We start from the raw sequence: 18,768 nt of genomic DNA, 5'->3' as shown, positions 1-18,768 counted from the left end.
TGAGATTTTAATCCTTCAGTAATCGGATATAAGAAACAATCCCTAATATTAATATCTATTATAATAGTCAAGGTATCAAATAATAATAATACATTGACATTAGAGGCCTAACAATAAAATGTAACTGTAAATAAACGACCTTTATTTTGTGTGTCTCGTTTAAAATCTTATCGCCTATAGTCTCGATTAAGTGAAAGAATCCAAAATTATACATTTATAGCATGAATAATTTAACCTTAATAAACCTTTATGGTGCATAATTATGTTGCAATTATGCAAATGGTAAAAACATGATTCGATGAAGTGCTATGTTTCTAATGACTGTCTTCTTTAGAATCACTTAACAAAAAAGATAGCCAGTTAAATCATTTCCAGAGAGACTTTGTTTTCTATGATGGTTTGTGTGTGGAATGCAGAAATAATAGGCTCATGTAAATATGTAATAATAAACACACATTAAAAGGAACTATTCAACACCTAAATCATAAAGTATTGACTTGAACCCACATTATCCAACATCAGACTTACTTTAATTTGGAAATAGGTTATTTATTATGACCCATAACAGAAATTGCCAAGTGCCAAAACTCCATTATAGCGGTGCTGTGTCAGAAAATTGGTGTCCATGAACCGTACCCTATTCGCAGCCATAATACAACAAGTTTACCCTCCCCCCTCCAATCCTGGAGCGCAACTAAACTTTCACTTCAGACGAATTGCGCTTGGAGAGACGGTACCCTAACCTGCACTCACTAGTTGTGTCTCGCGTTCTCGCAGATCTCGAGCAAACCTGCCAACCCATCTACTTCCTGTAGTCAGCAATTCCATCCCTAACTGGGGGAAAAAAAGGGAAGGAAGCATTTTCTAAGTGTTCTAAATATGACGTTCTGAAGAGCAACCTCCACTTGGTCGTCCGTCCGCAACACCCACGAGCTTCCTCATATAGATACCATAACTGTTTCTCATGTTTTATATCGCATGTGTGCTGGGAGGCCGTTGCATCGATCGTGGGTAGAAGTAGAACACGCCGTGGGTTCAAAACAAGACGTGTATTAACCCTGCAAATCCATGGCACGGAGAATACAATAGATGCTCATCTTTTTTTTGCATGAAAGTGAAATCAGTTCAAACTCGGAGCTTGGGAAGGGAAGGGAACTCGACTTACGTTCTATCAGAATCCCAAGTGCGTTCATGTATTGGAAAAATGAGGTTTTGGCCCCTCTACCAGAGGGAAATAAGTTTTTATCCGAAGGAATTCCCTCAAAACAGGTAATGTGAAGAAAACAATAGCCTACAATAATAGCCTATGCGTAAAATATATGCGTAAAAATCATTTGGATATGAAAGATTGCTTTCTGGTTTAGCATGCATGTCTAAGATACCCACATATTATTGGTTGATACCATTGTATAGACTACACTAGGATCCTACTGGTCATCTATCTGCTGTCATCATGTTGCTTTCTTAACTGCAACTGTTTTTATGTGTCTTAAATTGATATCATAAGAATCACTGGTTGTGTACAAAGATCAGCTGCGCCTCGCGCCATGAAGAGACAATCGCGTCTATTATGAAGTGTGATTTGCAGTCCACCCTCTTCAACATGCCAATTCGCCAGAGAAGAATTCGATTTTAATTAGTGCCATTAAAAATCAAATTTGCCATTCTTTGGGTGGCCCGTTGCCTTTTCTGATTGACAGTTGAAATTGACACTCCGGGTCTCCTCTTATCGTGAGCATTTCAAGCTATTTGTAATTGCAGGTAGTTTTTTTTCGGTTCCCTGGATTGCGAGGAAAACACGATTACTTTAAAGAGCCATGGGTTAAGTGCAGAGAAAAATCAATCCAAATTGAAATAGCTTCATTAAAACGGCAGCTTTTGTTGCATGGCCCTAAATAGTCCACAACGGTTCAAATCGGGAGTTATTGTTTGAACGCTTTATGTAGCTACAGGGCTGCAATGTCTCTCAAGGATTTCATGGCTGGAGATGGATAGTACGTTAGCCGCGAGTTGACTTCGACTTGCCGTTGAATCTTGTCTTGTAGGTGATTTCTCCAGAAACGCCGCAGAGTACACCGGGTGCCTCGCGCTGCGTGGAAGCCAAATACACACACGTCATGGTGAGAAGTTATGTAAACGTTTTAATGCATTATTTGCAATGTGTGCATTGCTGTTTATTTTTTATAGCATCTGAAGCTTAAATTATTGCCATGCGTAAAATGTCATGTTATTGCTATTAGTTGTCTATTGCCTGTCAAGTATTTATGCAACATATATGGTGACCCTGATAGCGAGCCTCAATATGCTTTTCTATGCTAAGCATGACTTAGGTCATGAAGTAGCCTATAGGCTGTAACATTTCAAATATTTTGGTCCAGATGCGCTTAACGCTTAATCCATGTCCTTATTCTTGACTTGTTTCTCGTGCAGTCTCACTCGGACGGAGAATCGCACCGATCGAACATGGAGAGGGAGGACACGCGCTCCTCCCCGAGTCCCCCCTCTACCCCGTATATCTGCTCGCCTATCTCCACCGCCTCCTCCGTGCCGTCCACCGGGAAGAACGTGTGCGCGAGCTGTGGTTTGGAGATCCTGGACAGATACCTTCTCAAGGTGCGAGTGCGCGCGTTATTGGTCACGAAAAGGCTAAAACCGCACGAGCATAGGATTTATGTTTCTGCGAATGTAAAACAGATATGGAAAATCCTTTTGACTTGTTTTTGTTTTTACAACTTTACTAACATGTTTGATGTATTTAGCCCAAGCTATATCCACGTTGACTTCATTATCTTCCTTAAATATTAATAGGAATATAAATTGAAATCATACCCCGAATTATGAAACCCTGAAATAATTTAGTAGGCTAAAGTGTTGATCTTCTGAAGCTCCATTGTTCTGAACATAATACTTTTTTCTAAAACAAAAGAAAGGACAGTAGCCTAGATAGGCCAGGGTCATACATCGTGTTATGGTTTTTCTGTCTTTCAAATTCACATCAAGAACAACGCCCAGCCTCGCTTTGCGTGCTCCGGAGTAAAGACAACTGGCTGGGAGTGTTTTGCAGAGTTGCAGGAAGTGTGTGTTACCCAACTAAGTGGATCATTATTCCGCTATCTGTGCTCCATTTCTTTTAAGTCTTTATATGGAAGCGATACATGTCGAAACTATTTTATCAGGAAGCGATGCATGTTCATTTTAAATGCATAACTATATTCATTTTGAAATCGATTCTTTGTAGGCTATTTATCTTTAACTGATTTGAACATTTTGCTTCTATTAAAAAAAAAATCTATTCAGAAAACCTATAGCATAATGCTATTTGATGTATGGGGTTTGTGCCGTAATATTAGCTGATCATAAAGAAGAAATTTGAAGTTCACTCATAAAACAGACCCAATTGTCCACTCCACCAAAGCTCGCTAAATATATATTTTCTGTTTAATAATCTATATGCCTAGTGCTGCAAGGACATTCCCCTTTATTTTTCACATGGCCCATTTTCTTATATGGAGAACGAAGTAATAATATAATATTTGTGTTTAGCTTAATGTTCATATTTCTTTAGTTTCCTTTACTTGGTAGGCTGGGCCTACGCTACACGGGAAAACATCGAGAGGAACAAAACAATTATAAGATATATTAATTACATTTACATTACATTTGAATTATTCTTCAACGAATTGTAAGGTTTAGGAATAATTGTAACATTAAAGGCAATAATAAAATCAAACAATATTCAAACCTTTTGCATGGTCTGCGTATGTATGCACAATTGATGAGTGAATACACAGTCTAGCTGAAGTCAAATTGCCCAATGGCCATACGTGTTGTATACATTTTTTACATGCGTAATCAAATTGAAAGTTACCGGATAGAGGGAAACATATTTATTATAAAAGTCCTACTGTCTTTGTAGCTCCACCAAAATATCTACTAAGTCATGGATGTTTTTTTTATTGGAACAAAATCAATTGCAAAGTGCATAATAGCCTACATGAATTATGCTATTTTTACAGTTGTTTATTTTGTTATTATTATTGGACATGTTCATTAATTTAAATCGTTTCGCCTAGGCTACTATTTGAGAAATAATGTAATTTGCCCGATTCAATTTGATTTCACATAGGCTATATACAGACATATTGTTATAATTATTATTACGATGATGATGATTATTATTACTTTTATTTAATCTTCTTTTTTTTAACACTGTTTTGTTTTGCAGGTAAATAACTTGATCTGGCACGTGAGGTGTCTGGAGTGTTCTGTCTGCCGGACGTCGTTACGTCAACACAACAGCTGTTACATCAAAAACAAAGAGATCTTCTGTAAAATGGATTATTTCAGGTAGGGTAAGTTTTTGACTTTGTTTTCAAAATATTATTGATGTTTGCTTCCGCCTGCCATACGAAAACCTGCCTCTCCTTTTGCGTGATAGTGGCCATGCGCATAATTGTATGTGTCGGTGTTTAAAAAGGTATTCAAAAGCATATAAGCAAAATAAGGATAGGAGTTAACTCTAGCCACGTAGCCACTTTTTATGAATCCCGTTGTTGAGGCTACATCGTCGGCCTAAATATTGAGGTGTTATAAAATAAATGCAATTTTGCTGGTATAGGCTTTTGTTATGGGGCGTGCAGTGGGGCGTGTTTTGCAGGAATTATAAATTGCTGGGATATTATACGTGCATTTAATGATGAAGATGACATCAATGTGGCGGCAGGTAGCCTAGTGGTTAGAGCGTTGGGCCAGTAACCGCAAGGTTGCTAGATCAAATCCCTGAGTTGACAAGGTAAAAATCTGTCGTTCTGCCCCTGAACAAGACACTGTTCCCAGGCCGTCATTGTAAATAATAATTTGTTCATAACTGACTTGGCTGGTAATTTTTTTTTTAAAGCGCAATATCCATGCTTCTTTGCCTTGCAGTTTTGAATAACAAATGTATTAAATCATATTTTAAAAAATTATAGTAAACAATAAGCGATTGCAAAAGCCCTAGGCCACTAAGGCCTGATAACAACAACGCCAATACCACAGCAATAATAATGATGTTATGACATACAACACGACTTAATTTGTACAGGTTTACACTTTTTAAATCATCGTCCATGGATCGTCAGCTCAGTTTGTCTCTTGATTTAAAAAGCAAAGAGAGATCAAATAATGACAATCTGATTATATAATCGCATACACATTTAGCAGGTGTTATTGGGAGGGGGGGGGGGGGGGTGTAGCGAAATGCTTGTATGATACTGTAGTATACTATCTGCTATTCTATTGTCATATAATCTAATACATACCAAAACATGTATGAGTTATGACCAAATATAAATCCAGACTAATCTCTGGACTGATTTCGTGAGATTGTCTAACAGAAATCAAATCAAAATCAAATGGTATTTGCGACATGCGCTGAACACAACAGGTGTAGACATGAGAAGATATTCACAGTAACACTTACTGATAACGATTATAATCAGTGCTACCCCAAGACTACAATTTGTTGGGCTATTATCATATAGCATGTTGTTACACACTACTTCCACAGTTCCTACACACAATAACACAATAACACAATAACACCATTCATCATTGCTTGCATGCAATGCTATTATATTTCTTGATAGTTTCATATTTTTCCACATTATTTAACACACACAAAATATACATCAAACACAATTGCTTTCAATGCTGTCAATGCTGTTATATTTTCTATAATATTCTATATTTATATATATTTATATTTTACCAGCTCCATTCATATAACACATTTGACACAATATTTTAAAATACCTGTAATTACATACATACGCACGCACGCGCGCACATACGCACACGCGCACGCACACACACGCACACGCACACACACACACACACACACACGCACACACACACACACACACACACACACACACACACACACACACACACACACACACACACACACACTGCAGAGTAAGAATAACACTCCGCGGCTAAAGCTAAACTGTGAAGTCTCATGCAGCATGCGCGTCTCCAGCGTGTCATGATTGCAGAGCACTCAACACAGAGCCTGAATGCAAGCTCTCAATTGGCCAGGCCTCCTCTCCTCCGCATCCATTTCCAGTCAATGTGAAGTGACTGGCCCTTTAAAGTCGATACTGTGTTTTAGGAGCTGCTGCCTCAGAAGGTTTGTTTTCTGTGTTAGGCTAATAATCTGAAGTGATGCTTCACAAGATGTTTCATCTAAAGCCCTTAACAGAGAGACCCGGTCCCTGTGAAGCACAATGTATCTATTGAGATCGGAACATCGGCACTTGTGTCCACGCATGCGGGCGTGGAGTGTACTTATCAGATCAGCATCAAGGCTTAGACTACAGAACTAAAAGAAGTCAATGTCAACCAAGAATGTTTTACTGGACTTTAGTAATAGATGAACACCATCAGAGATACATGCAGGGAGTGTAAACGTGGTATATCTTTTAAATATAATGCTTATGTAATATGTTTACAAGAGAAAATGATCAATACTGAGCTACTATGATTGCAAAGCTCAAATGAGCCATGAGATGGTCTCTCATAATGCAGGATAAATGTGAAACACTATCTGACTATAGCGTCTTATTAATAGCTAGAGGTAATGTTCATCTGAGTTAAAATACTAAAAAACTGTATGCATCCTGAGAATATCACATGGAGTTGGTCATTAATAACTAATTATATTGAAATCTTCTGGCTCAGAATTGTGATATTGTCCCATTCATAATAAACTGCAGAGGGAATTGCTTTACAGCTGAGCAAGGACGTATATTTAAAAAGGAGATAATTGCAGAATAATATTGCCTGTAATTTAATTTACTGGCCGATAGGTTGAAATATTCAAATGTACATATTGGTTTATATTTATGGAAAGTTTTCCAGATGATTGAAACATTTTGGTAAAGTTTAATATGGTAAGCCATACAGTATGACCATCTGTTGTAGGAAAGAGGAGTCCACCATACGCCCCACAATACAACGCGCAGAACCTCCAGCGTTTCGCCTTCATAACTAGTGTCCACTCACGTGAGATGCGGGTCGTGTAGTTTTATGGTGTTCAAAAAGATATTCAAAAACTTGAACAAAAAAAGCGTTTGAACTTAACCGTTGCCACGTTTTTAAAATCCCATTATTGTAAGAAATACGCCCATCTGCTGTTGGAAAGAGGAGTGCAACACTGAACACAATGCAACCCACAGAACCTCCAGCATTTCTCCTTCACAATTCCCCCAAACATTCTAAACTGGTCGTTTCTAGTTTTATTTATTTCATTCGGGAATAATTCCACATCATAAAGATATATTTTTCCTGACGCAATATTATGTGCCAAATGGCACCAAATCCCCTAAATGGTGCACTGACTAGAGCCACATGGGCCCTGGTCAAAAGTAGTGCACTATAGAGAATAGGGTGCCATTTGAGACGCTACCACAAGACTATGGTGGCATGTTGGGAACATAACTAGAGGCAGAATGTGATTGACTGTCTAACGTATTATTGTGGACATAGTGAAAGGGCTTTAATGGTTCCAAGCTTGAGAGGGAGCTTGGCACTAGAGAGGGAGCCTGAGAACGGTTTTGTCCCGACAGTCACAGTGGGCACAGCGGCATCTCTGTATATGCGTGCGTGCACGAGTGTGTGCGTCTGTGTGTGCGCGCTCGCTTGTGCGTGCATGTGTGTGAAAAGTTTAGCACCACAGGCAAAGTCATAGTCAGTGGGCACGGTGGCATCTCCCTGCTCTGACTCCAATCCCTCAGAGGATGGCAACAGGTCCTGCAGAAAGAGAGGTGTGTGCGTGTGTGCAGGTGCGTGTGGTTGTGTCAGAGAGGTGAAGGGAGTGACCCTGCTTTAGGGGTGTGTGATGTGTGTGGGGGGCGGGATGGGATGGGGTCCATACTGGCACTGTTGCTGTGAGGGTTCAACAACACCAGCACAGAACAGAGCTGTGAGGAGGAGTGAGCTGTGAGCTGGGTCTGCCTGCCTGGTGTTTTTCTGATGGTAACCTGATACAGAGCCACTGGTCTGAGGTTTATAATCACCAGCAATTAAAGCCCCAAGCCCAGCACCCAGTGTTGTCCGGGTCAACGTGTTTCTGAATGTGATTTATGTCACACTCCACACACATAGACACACGCAGGAACACACACGCATGCACACACGCATTCACGTGCATTCACTATACACCACACACACACACACACACACACACACACACACACACACACACACACACACACACACACACACACACACACACACACACACACACACACACACACACACACACACACACACACACACACACACACACACGGATCACTATGTCTCTGAGCCTCCCGTTCCAAAAGGCGCTTAGGGAAAATGCCTGATCTTTCTGTCCACGACGGGTGTGTTGTGTGTGTGTGCGTCAGTGTGCGAGCACGTGTGTGTGTGTGCCTGCCATGGGAACCTGCTTATGTAAAACTGACTGTGCCTACTTCCACACAAAGACCTTTGTTATTTACTCTTGTCCAGCCGTCAGTCATTAAGGTGAAGTTTTTCACAACATGTAAATTGTGTGTGCATTCTGCTACACAATAATAATGTTATATGTGACCCATATCAGCATAAGGCTCCCTTGGCCCCGTCCCCATTTACCCTGAAACCCCAAATACTTCTATTCCCTCCAGTGGGGGCAGCAATTAAAATAAAACATGGAGGATTTTTGTATTGTGAAATGGACATGGATGGAAGCCATAGTGATGAATGATGGGGCATTGTTGTGGTTGGGACCAGAAGCATCCCCATATGCTGAGTTCGTTTGTTTACAACGATCTTAACCAGTGACTGGTCAGGTGTGTATAAAACCGTCAAACTGAATTCATTGCTCTGCTGCAGAGAGGGTTGGATTGAAATCTCTCTCCCTTTTCCACTGTGCAGCTTGACATTCCACCTCAATGGTGTTTCAACACCAGTTGACTTGCTAGGCCTGTAGGAAGGGTTAGGGAGGGAGTTCTGAGGACCAGACAGGGCTGGGCGTCACTCATTCCTCATTCTGGCTCTGGAGAGAAAAACAAGGAGATATTTCTCATTTGTGTCAGTCTCTCATCTGGCTCTGGACTGACAGCTGTTGTAATGGGGCGTAATAGCAGGAAATCAGAGTGGGTTTACTCTGCCTAAGGGGGGTGGTGGAGAGCAGGGGCAGAGGGGTATGGGACAGAGCAGGCGCTGTAGTAACTAAACCCTCTCTGTCAGCCAGGCCCCGAAACAGAAACACAGCGAGCCGTGAGCTGCCGTGAGCCGCAGGCCACACAGGAAGTTGCAAAGCACCGCCAATCAGGGGCACCCTGGGATGCTGACACGGTAACCTGAGTGGCCGTCCTCGCCGCTGCGTTGGGGTTGGGGCGGTCAGTGGTGCTAGGGGGCGGAAGGTGTGTGCGTGTGTGTGTGTATGAGGTTGGGGGGGGGGACGAGAAGCTGCCGTATGTAGCCTATCCAGCCGTCCTCATCAACCCGCCCCGCTGCCAGCCTGCTTCCCGCCAGGCACTGATGAGGTCTCCGTAGCAACTGAGAGGAGCATGCCGTGAGTGAAACCAGACCTGGTAGAAGGAAAAAGACTCTTGAGATGTCAGATTGTCTGACAGGAGAAGTCAGGAAGGTAAACAAACACACTGAGGCTCAGGACATCAGGATGTGTCTGTCCTTTACTGACTTAGGAGGAAATTAGGTGTTTTTACCTAGTAGGAAATAGGGTAAGTATCCTGTTTGGATAAGAGAATATGCCTACATCTCATACAATGGTAATTTTGGTCTTCATTTCAGACTGGTGACTAAAAAAGAAATGCACGTTGGAACGCTTTCAGAATAGTATCTGCAGAAGAAAATGTACATGGACATTTCAATAAGAAATTTGCCCATCTTCAATAATACGTGCAAGCTCAATAATCTTGGGGATGAATATACTTCTCTTCAGCTGTGGGTAGATGAATGTGGAGCTGAGCGGAGCAGAGAGGAGGGCTGGAGGAAAGCTTTGTGGAGAGAATGTTCCTCCGAAAGGTAATAGGGGATTGGCATACACCCAGAATAAACACCAGCTTTTTGATACAAAGGCATAATTAACTACAAAGCTAGTGAAGATGAAGAAAGACGATGATATGCACACACATGCGTGCATGCCGTGCAAAAAAAAAACACACAGACACACACACACTTCTGTGTTGTGTCGTAGAGTCTGAGGCAGACAAGCTGTCATGGTAGATTACAGTTCTGTTCCACCACAATTCTTTCTGAACTGTCCTCCACAATGCATCATTAATCAACACGCGGTATTCTCAGTAAAGAGCGCCATAGATAGTCGGGTTTAAAGTACACAATAAACTCTGGAATGGTTTCACAAAGTTTGAATAGGCTTTTGTTGTGAGCAGTGTGTATTCTTGCATAATGACGTGTATACTGTACCTCCGGTCCTTACCCTCATCATTCAGTAGTCCTATCTATGAACTCAAATGGATGTAGCTGGAACAGAGCATTTTAGGTGATCGGGCCGGGGAAGGAGAGGTGTGTGTGTGTGACTGTGCGTGTGTGTGTATACCGTAGTACTGTGTGTGTGTGTGTGTGTACCGTAGTACCTTTTCCCAGGGAAGAGGCTGAGACATCCAGCCAGCCAGGTCTGTACAGTCAGTCTCAGACCTGTCTTAGTACGTCGTTGTGTCATTTCTTTGTGGACGTATCCCAGAGTGCTTCTCTTTCAGCACTAGAGTCAGTGGAGCGTGGAAGCCAAGCACATAAGAACTCCGACTCAACCTCATGGCGTCATTCTGGAACTGGGATATCCCAAATGGCACCCTATTGCCTATATAGTGCACTACTTTTGACCAGGGCCTACAGGGCCGCTGTGTAGGAAATAGGGTGCAATTTGGGACACCTGGCATTGAGCCGGGGAGATGCTGCCTTCTACCAAATCAGTCTGCTGCTCCCTGCCTGGTCGGCTATGATTGGTGATTGGCTTCCCCCAGCCCCTTATACTTGGCCCTTCACCCCTCATCTCTAGCCCTTTGGGGTTGTTACCATGCTTATGTCACTGTGTTTATGTGAGAGATCTCTGAGCTCTGGAGACGGGGGTCGTTTCCTCTTAGTAGACTGACTCGACTCTCCTTGTCATACACGCATGAACGCAAGCGCGGACACACCCACAGATGGTCAGGCTAGGGGCCATCTGCAGACCATTAGTACAGCCTTTCTCTGTCCGTCCACATCGGCCCCGCCCTGCCCCTGAAACACTGACTGGGTCAACCCGAATGTCTGGATCTAAACAGGCTGGACATGTCCAGGTCGAACAAACTAACACCTGATCTCTCAATAGCCTCTTTTATGAAGGTTATGACAAGGACAGTCAGGCAGTCAGAAACGATCAACTAAATGTAGTACTTCATTGATAGGACTTTAGTTTGTCATATGTGCCCCTCGTTGCATATACTTACGTGGCTAACAGCTGTGATATTGGTGTAAAACATCAAATTGGCTAAATATGCTTCATGTCAAAATCATGATGGTAGGAACATTTACTTTGGCAAAAATGGAGCCTGGATAGCGAGGCCAAGTAATTCAGTGAACCTATTAGTTTGAAATTAAATAATTCTCCACTTCCATTCAACTCATAATGTAAACTGATGGACTGAACAAGAAAAAACCAAATTCTGCAATATTGACAGAACAATTTTTATTATTTCAAGTGATCTACAGTAGGCTATCTATTAAAAAAATATATATCAGCATGATTCTCTCTGTCTTTCTCTCTCTTCTCTCTCTCGCCCTAAAATCAGACCAGAACATGTAATCAGCCAGGCTCTGCTTCACATCTGTAATGTTAGTGCCCTCAAAAGAGCTGCTTTGGTTCAGTGTGGAACAAGTGTTGAAAGTAAAAAAAGTTTTAAGGTTGATATATGGAAGACTTCATTTATTTAATTATTTGCAAATCATTGGAAGGTGGGGAAACCTGATTTATTAAAGGTCCAGTACGAATGTCCGAATCGCGCTTTTCACACTGTGCATCCATTTAAATTAATGGATTTGACTAGTTCAATTCAGCTTTGAACACGGTCATATTTTGTACATAAAGTTGACATAATAACAAGTCTGGTTATAGACTGTTTTTTAAAATTCAGTTGTTTTGTCCTCCTCTATAGCAGAATATTGATGCCACAGCTCTCTCTCGCTCTCTCTGTCTCTCTCTCTCTCTCTCTCTCTCTCACAGTAAGTTCGGTACAAAGTGTGCCCGGTGCGGCCGCCAGATCTACGCCAGCGACTGGGTGCGTCGAGCCAGGGGCAACGCCTACCACCTGGCGTGCTTCGCCTGCTTCTCCTGCAAGAGGCAGCTGTCCACGGGGGAAGAGTTTGGCCTGGTGGAGGAGAAGGTGCTCTGCAGGATCCACTACGACACCATGGTGGAGAACCTCAAACGAGCTGCCGAGAGCGGTGAGTCACTGGGCTCTCTAGAACCTGCTCTGAGTGGGTTCACTAGTCTAGAACGTCCTATCTCAGTGTTCTCTCTAGAACCTGCTCTCTAAAGTTGCTTTCCAAATGATAACCTACTGTATGTGAACACTTTTATATAGTATACAGCTACACAACACTATAGGATACACTACACTACAAAAAAAAGTGTTATCTAGAACCTAAAAGGGTTCTTCAGCTGTCCCCGTAGGAGAACCCTTTGTAGAACCCTTTTTGGTTCCAGATAGAACCCTTTTGTGTTCCATGTAGAATCCTTTACACAGAGGGTTCTACATGGAACCCAACATAATTCTACCTGGAACCAAAAAGGGTTCTCCTATGGGGACAGCCCGAAAACCCCTTTTGGAACATAAGAGTGTATAACACTGTGATGTAACTGTGGTGATAACAATTCTCACTGGGAAAACTCTAAATATAGCTTTTTCCCCTCTCTTTTTTTCTGTCTTTCTCTCATTCTTCCCTATCCTCCCTTTCTTTCTCCCTGTCTCTGTGCCCTGGTGTCTCAGGCAGTGGCATCACTCTGGAGGGGGCAGTGCCGTCAGAGCAGGACAGCCAACCCAAGCCTGCCAAGAGAGCACGCACCTCCTTCACTGCTGAGCAGCTGCAGGTAAGTCACAGAGGAGGGAACCACATGTCCCTGTCTCCTCATGTCTATTTCCAATAACAAGTCAATAATACATTTGAATTATTTTACAAATAGGCTGGGGAATATGATCTCTCTGTCTTAGTAACTTTCTAATGGTCGTTGTTGGCAACATCGTCAGATGTGCTTTGGTGTCTCATTCATTTCAATGGGCTCGTTGTTGTTTAGCTCTGTGGTGATATTACATTTTCTGGACGCTGATACTACACTATTTTCTAATATACAGTCAAAATCGCTGAGACGATGAGGTCATATAGTTCTAATAACTCATGTACAATTCCCAGGTGATGCAGGCTCAGTTTGCGCAGGACAACAACCCTGATGCACAGACCCTGCAGAAGCTGGCGGACATGACGGGTCTAAGCAGGAGAGTCATACAGGTGAGGGGCCGTTCACGCCGTCTCTAAGCAATAATGTAAATAAGTTGTAAGTTGCTTTGGAGTGTATGCTAAGTGTCACATGACTCATGGTGGTAAAACAATGAGAATATAGCTATATATATATATGACAGCTGGTAACATTGCATTTTCATAGGTTTGGTTTCAAAACTGCAGAGCAAGACACAAAAAGCATACCCCCCAGCACAGCGGACCCCCACAAGGCCACCCCCAGTCCCGGATGCCCCCATCGCTGCCTGACGACCTGCATTACTCCCCCTTTGGCAGTCCTGAGAGGGCGCGCATGGTGGCCCTGCACGGATACATCGACAGTGAGTGTTATGTTGGTTAGTCTCTTCACTACATCCTCACAAAGCCCTCTACTCTGCTTCACCAACTCTCTTTTCAGTACTTTCATCCTTACGTCTCCTCCGAGAAAATAAAGGAAGAAGGATAAAAGGTATGAAGAGCGATAAAGAGGAGGGATTTGTCCTTGTCTACTCAGTAGTGGCTGTGTTTCGCTGTGTCAATAGTTCAAGTTTTCTAACAATAAAACACATTGTACTGTGCTTGAGTATGTTCCTTTACTGCTCCCCCATCGTGATACTGTGCTGAACTGAGTTATAATATTTCACGTGTGTCCTTCTCTTCTGTTCCACCAGGCCACCCATTCTCCGTTCTAACAACACAGAGCCTGAACCCCCATCAAGCCATGTCGCTGCCCCAGCTACCCCTCAGCCGCTAACTAATGTACGCTGCCGCTGCCACCCCCCCTCCCCCGACCTCTGACCCTTGAATCCTGACCTCCCATCAGCAAGATGACTTAAGGAGAGGATCAAGATTTGAGAGGCTCTCTACTCTTGACCTCTCACCCTTAACCACTCGGACAGAGAGCGAAAGAGAGAGAGCCTCATCGACTCTTTTCCCACGAACAGGATTATGATTATACAGCCAGTCTGACTGTTGTCATGGAGGATGTGAGCCCTTCCTTTTGCTCACTGGGACTTATTCAAGGTCAAGACACATTGAACCAGACTATGAGCTCCTTGTGCAGAGCTGGACTGAAAGGACTCCTCTCTCCATCCTCCGATGGGGGGTGACGGGACCAGGCTAACGGGAATACAGCCTCATGTGCGCTGTCAAATTTCAGAAGATGTACTTATGAGGGGGAAAAAACGGCAAGGGATTGGACTTGTGGGCTTGACAGAGGATGCCGAGGTAAGAAACCTCCCTCCTTTCTCTCTATGATGATACCATGAAGGAATGCGAAATAACTGAGTTTTGTTGTGGAATCTGCTTCAAACTTCTTTTTTTTAAAGTCACAGCTGTTAGTATTGGTATTATTTGAGATCACGTGGTGATCAGCTCTTCGTTAATACATTGTCATCAGCAGCCTTCTGTACAGGATAGAAGCCTCAGATGAGGGTAGATTGTGTGCCTTATCTTATCCGTGATAAGCAAACAGAACGACCCTAATACGGTTGTTTTGAATTCTGACTAATTTCCAGGCAGCTGAGGTGAAACACCACAATTCACAGAGAAAACGAAAAACTCAAATTTATTAGGATGATTTAAAAAAAATAGTGGCAAGGTGTAACTTTACATTTTTACTGGTGAAAATATTGAATTACATTTTTTTCGGGGTGGGGGGGGGGGGGGTGATTTTAAAATTTTCACCATATCCTCATGTGCAAAGATTATGATAAATATAAATGTATTATTATAATATGGATATTTCAATCATTTGACGCTCCAAATTGTAAAATTAGGATTTACAGTAACAGCCTTGGTGAGGCTTTTGGCATTGACATACCTCTGTTAAACGTTGAACAATCACATTTGAGTATGAGACGGAGAGAGGGAGGTCTGAAATGTGTTACCCGATAATCTTCCTCCACTTGTAAAGAAGGACTAAAAGACGATACATGTCACATTACATGTAACACCTACCCTTTTTCTAACCAGGTGTATTGTCACTAATTTATCATTTATGTCTGTGCAGGATCCATGTCAGGTCAGTGTTTTTGTTGCTGTCTTCTACAATTAGTCTGTGAGCTTCACTTCTACGGGGTGAAATGGAGATGTGGTACAGCGGACTGGGGATATGATGTGTATATAGACATTGGTGGCTGGTCAGCCTGGGGAGAGGGAGATTGTGTGAAACTGTAACTTTGTGTCTTGGCTGTGGAGTGGAGTCAGTGAGGAATAGGATCCTGTGTTTACAAAGGGACTAAGGGAGACAAGACCTCAATGTTCTCGTATTTATTGAGACAATAGCCTGTGAGCACTTTTTTCCCCCCGGAAATTGTCAAAATTGTCTTGTTTTATTAAAAAAATGAAATGAAATCGAAAGTTTATTTGATTGACTGTGCATCACATAAATGTTTTGTGTACTAAATGCAATAAAATGGACTTTAAAATGTGACATTTGTATTTTTTATTAATTTCAGTTAGACCCTAACAATTTGATGGAAGAAGCCCTTTTAAGCCCCTAATCCCAAACAATCCACAAGCAAGGACGCACAATCCACACACACTGGAGCCAATTTAGAGCCAATTTAGAAATAGATCTGGGAAAATCAGTGGTTGGTATCAAGTGATCCTGAGGGGCTGGATAACTGATCTCTGTATGCTCGCTATGTATTATGCTACTGTATATACAGTGCATTCAGAAAGTATTCAGACCCCTCGACTTCATTTACATTTACATTTAAGTCATTTAGCAGACGCTCTTATCCAGAGCGACTTACAAATTGGTGCATTCACCTTATGATATCCAGTGGAACAACCACTTTACAATAGTGCATCTAACTCTTTTAAGGGGGGGGGATTAGAAGGATTACTTTATCCTATCCTAGGTATTCCTTAAAGAGGTGGGGTTTCAGGTGTCTCCGGAAGGTGGTGATTGACTCCGCTGACCTGGCGTCGTGAGGGAGTTTGTTCCACCATTGGGGTGCCAGAGCAGCGAACAGTTTTGACTGGGCTGAGCGGGAACTGTACTTCCTCAGAGGTAGGGAGGCGAGCAGGCCAGAGGTGGATGAACGCAGTGCCCTTGTTTGGGTGTAGGGCCTGATCAGAGCCTGAAGGTACGGAGGTGCCGTTCCCCTCACAGCTCCGTAGGCAAGCACCATGGTCTTGTAGCGGATGCGAGCTTCAACTGGAAGCCAGTGGAGAGAGCGGAGGAGCGGGGTGACGTGAGAGAACTTGGGAAAGTTGAACACCAGACGGGCTGCGGCGTTCTGGATGAGTTGTAGGGGTTTAATGGCACAGGCAGGGAGCCCAGCCAACAGCGAGTTGCAGTAATCCAGACGGGAGATGACAAGTGCCTGGATTAGGACCTGCGCCGCTTCCTGTGTGAGGCAGGGTCGTACTCTGCGGATGTTGTAGAGCATGAACCTACAGGAACGGGCCACCGCCTTGATGTTAGTTGAGAACGACAGGGTGTTGTCCAGGATCACGCCAAGGTTCTTAGCACTCTGGGAGGAGGACACAATGGAGTTGTCAACCGTGATGGCGAGATCATGGAACGGGCAGTCCTTCCCCGGGAGGAAGAGCAGCTCCGTCTTGCCGAGGTTCAGCTTGAGGTGGTGATCCGTCATCCACACTGATATGTCTGCCAGACATGCAGAGATGCGATTCACCACCTGGTTATCAGAGGACTTCTTTCACATTTTGTTACGTTACAGCCTTATTCTAAAATGTATTCAATCGTTTTTTCCCTCATCAATCTACACACAATACCCCATCATGACAAAGCAAAAACTGTCTTATAATTTTTGGCAAATTTATTAAAACTGAAATATCACATTTACATAAGTATTCAGATTCTTTACTCAGTACTTTGTTGAAGCACCTTTTGCAGCGATTACAGCCTCGATTCTTCTTGGGTAAGACGGTACAAGCTTGGCACACCTGTACTTGGAGAGTTTCTCCCATTCTTCTCTGCAGATCCTCAAGCTCTGTCAGGTTGGATGGGGAGCGTCGCTGCACGGCTATTTTCAGATCTCCCCAGAGATGTTCGATCAGGTTTCAAGTCTGGGCTCTGGCTGGTCCACTCAAGGACATTTGGAGACTTGTTCCGAAGCCACTCCTGCATTGTCTTGGCTGTGTGTTTAGGGTCATTGTCCTGTTGGAAGGTAAACCTTTGCCCCAGTCTGAGGTCCTGAGCGCTCTGGAGCAAGTTTTCATCAAGGATCATTCTGTACTTTGCTCCATTCATCTTTGCCTCGATCCTGACTAGTCTCCCAGTCCCTGCCGCTGAAAAACCTCCCCACAGCATGATGCTGCCACCACCATGCTTCACCATAGGGATGGTGCCAGGTTTTCTACAGACGTGACGCTTGGGATTCAGACCAAAGTGTTCAATCTTGGTTTCATCAGACCAGAGGATCTTGTTTCTCATGGTCTGAGAGTCTTTATGTGCCTTTTGGAAAACTCCAAGTGGGCTGTCATGTGCCTTTTACTGAGGAGTGGCTTCCGTCTGGTCACCTACCATAAAGGCCTGATTGGTGGTGCTGCAGAGATGGTTGTCCTTCTGGTAGGTTCTCCCATCTCCACAGAGGAACTCTAGAGCTCTGTCAGTGTGACCATTGGGTTCTTGGTCACCTCCCTGACCAAGGCCCTTCTCCCCCGATTGCTCTGTTTGGCCGGGGGGCCAGCTCTAGGAAGAGTCTTGGTGGTTCCAAACTTCTTCCATTTATGAACGATGGAGGCCACTGTGTTCTTGGGGACCTTCAATGCTGCAGAAATGTTTTGGTACCTTTCTCCAGATCTGTGCCTCAACACAACCCTGTCTCGGAGCTCTACGGACAATTCCTTCGACCTCTTGGCTTGGTTTTTTCTCTGACATGCACTGTCAACTGTGGGACATTATATAGACAGGTGTGTGCCTTTCCAAATAATGTCCAATCACTTGAATTTACCACAGGTGGACTCCAATCAAGTTGTAGAAACATCTCAAGGATGATCAATGGAAAGGATGCACCTGAGCTCAATTTCAAGTGTCAAAGCAAAGGGTCTGAATACTTATGTAAATGTGTCAGTTCTGTTTTTATTTTTTAAACATTTGTCATTATGTGGTATTGTGAGTAGATTGAACAGGGGGAAAAACTATTTCATCGATTTTAGAATAAGGCTGTAATGTAACAAAATGTGGAAAAAGCCAAGGAGTTTGAATACTTTCCAAAGGCACTGTATGCCTCTGCGGGTCATTCTGGTGTGTGTGCATTTTCCAGTCTC

At 43.1% G+C, this 18,768-nt stretch overlaps 1 protein-coding gene across 2 annotated transcripts; it reads left to right on the top strand.

The window, feature by feature from the left end:
• The first annotated feature begins 735 nt into the window (after nucleotides 1–735).
• On the top strand, nucleotides 736–15,168 carry LOC139543637 (LIM/homeobox protein Lhx6-like). Of its 2 annotated transcripts, none has more exons than XM_071349921.1 (9): nucleotides 736–1,269; nucleotides 2,046–2,120; nucleotides 2,431–2,613; nucleotides 4,226–4,347; nucleotides 12,251–12,471; nucleotides 13,017–13,117; nucleotides 13,438–13,533; nucleotides 13,688–13,877; nucleotides 14,193–15,168. In XM_071349921.1, exons 1-9 carry the CDS (start codon nucleotides 1,090–1,092, stop codon nucleotides 14,273–14,275), a joined length of 1,251 nt encoding a protein of 416 aa, XP_071206022.1. In that variant the 5' UTR covers nucleotides 736–1,089; the 3' UTR covers nucleotides 14,276–15,168. The 2 variants fall into 2 exon arrangements, with proteins under 2 accessions (XP_071206022.1, XP_071206023.1); XM_071349922.1 differs by having other exon boundaries at nucleotides 737–1,269; nucleotides 13,688–13,862.
• The last annotated feature ends 3,600 nt before the right edge of the window (nucleotides 15,169–18,768 follow it).

This window comes from Salvelinus alpinus, chromosome 18 (assembly GCF_045679555.1).
Source record: "Salvelinus alpinus chromosome 18, SLU_Salpinus.1, whole genome shotgun sequence".
Taxonomy (NCBI): domain Eukaryota; kingdom Metazoa; phylum Chordata; class Actinopteri; order Salmoniformes; family Salmonidae; genus Salvelinus; species Salvelinus alpinus.
This window is presented reverse-complemented; position numbering and strand designations above follow the sequence as displayed.